Source organism: Eurypyga helias, unplaced genomic scaffold (assembly GCF_000690775.1).
Source record: "Eurypyga helias isolate BGI_N326 unplaced genomic scaffold, ASM69077v1 scaffold3594, whole genome shotgun sequence".
NCBI lineage: Eukaryota > Metazoa > Chordata > Aves > Eurypygiformes > Eurypygidae > Eurypyga > Eurypyga helias.
Window position 1 is genome coordinate 2,263 of NW_010246648.1, and position 1,525 is coordinate 3,787.

Here is a 1,525-nt window from a genome sequence, read left to right on the forward strand (position 1 = left end):
AGGCACCAACTAACCACAAGAGGAACACCAACAGGTACTGTGAATGCTTAACAAGATTCCAACTCTTCTTGTGTGCAGTCACCTAAAGCCCACCTGGCCATGGAGACTTTCAGCAGTAAGTTCCCAAATTTTGCAACACTTCACCTTTAAAAAGATGTTTTGTTGGCGTCTCTCTCTACAGCACAAGGTTTTGCTCTGCTCTGTTACTGACAGACAACTACAAAGTGCTGTTTACAATAAGCAAGATAATAGTATGATGTAGTATCCAATACAAATGACAGACCTCTGCTACGGACTGCATCGTCGTAAGCCTGCTGTACTCTTTCTCCAGCATATCCAGCTTTTCCAATTTAGCCTGAACATGCGACTGATCGAGAAGTCGATCTCTCTCCAACGAACCCTTAAAGGGAGAAGTGAAAAGCACAGTTATAAGCACAATAAACCAAGACCATCCATAGTAAGCCTTGTCTCTGCAGCACAAAGGAGGCCCATAGACAGTCCAAAGGCACTACTAGCTCCTCTGTGCAATTTCAGACGGCACTACGATGAGGGAGCAAACTGCACCACTGGTCCTCCCATGCTGGGAGCCTCGCCCTCAGGCAGACTCTGATGAGAGAGAACTCAGCAGTCTCTCTCCTCCCTCTGAATAATGTGGTACAAACCACTCATTACTCAGCTATTACAGGTTTAATTTTTTCCTCTGAGTAAATATTCAATAGACTGAAATAGGACAGCCACAGTGACAACAAACAGGGAGCTCCAGGCAATCCATCCCCTATAAAACAAAATTCAAGCTCATTTTAGATATAGGCCAAATCCCAGAGTCACTGATGGTGGGAAACAGAAATTTTACTACTATTGTCCCTGCCCATGGCAGGGGGGTTGCAACGAAATCTTTAAGGTCCCTTCCAACCCAAATCATCCTATGATTCTCCAGAATCAGTATTTCAGCCCCGGTGTAGCACAGGTAGTACTAGTAAAGATGATCTCCAATGATGTGAAAAACGTAAACACAAAAGGGAGGTGTTTCCCAGTGGCACATGGGTGTAACACTGAGGGATACAGATGAGCTACCATAGTAAGCCAATCATGCAGAAGCCAACAATTCTTATTAGTATCAAATATTGCCCTAGAGACCCGTGCACAAAGACAGAAAATGCCACAGTCCTGGGAGGGATATTATCTACAGCTCAGGATATAAAGGCCAGATGAAACAGACATTCACACTTAAAGATATTACAGTTATAGCAACTAAAAAAAAAATCATGACACAGTTAATGATTTATATAATTTAGCCTGAGAAAATCTTGAGAACACACCTGTTTCTCCAAGAGATGCGACTTCTCATTTTCTGCATGCTGGATCATTTTTCTCATGTAGTCTAGCTGTTTCTCTAAAAGGCTGCACCGAGACTCAGCAGCTGCCAGCTGAGAAGCCAGTTCTGAAGATAACAGAAGGCAGAAAAGTGAAATCATGCACTGCTTGTTCCTGGGATTTCCCGCCCCGTGCCCCCCCCCCCCGCCCC

The 1,525-nt window shown here is 44.3% G+C and overlaps 1 protein-coding gene across 1 annotated transcript in view; it reads right to left on the bottom strand.

Moving 5' to 3' along the window:
• Nucleotides 1–283: 283 nt before the first annotated feature.
• LOC104508739 (centrosomal protein of 57 kDa-like) overlaps nt 284–1,525 on the bottom strand; it is a gene marked incomplete at both ends in the record, with an annotated part of 4,891 nt that continues 3,649 nt past the window's right edge. The window contains 2 exons of the mRNA XM_010150462.1: nt 284–400; nt 1,320–1,441. Coding sequence (XP_010148764.1) covers nt 284–400; nt 1,320–1,441 — 239 coding nt within the window. The remainder of the gene's footprint in view (nt 401–1,319; nt 1,442–1,525) is intronic.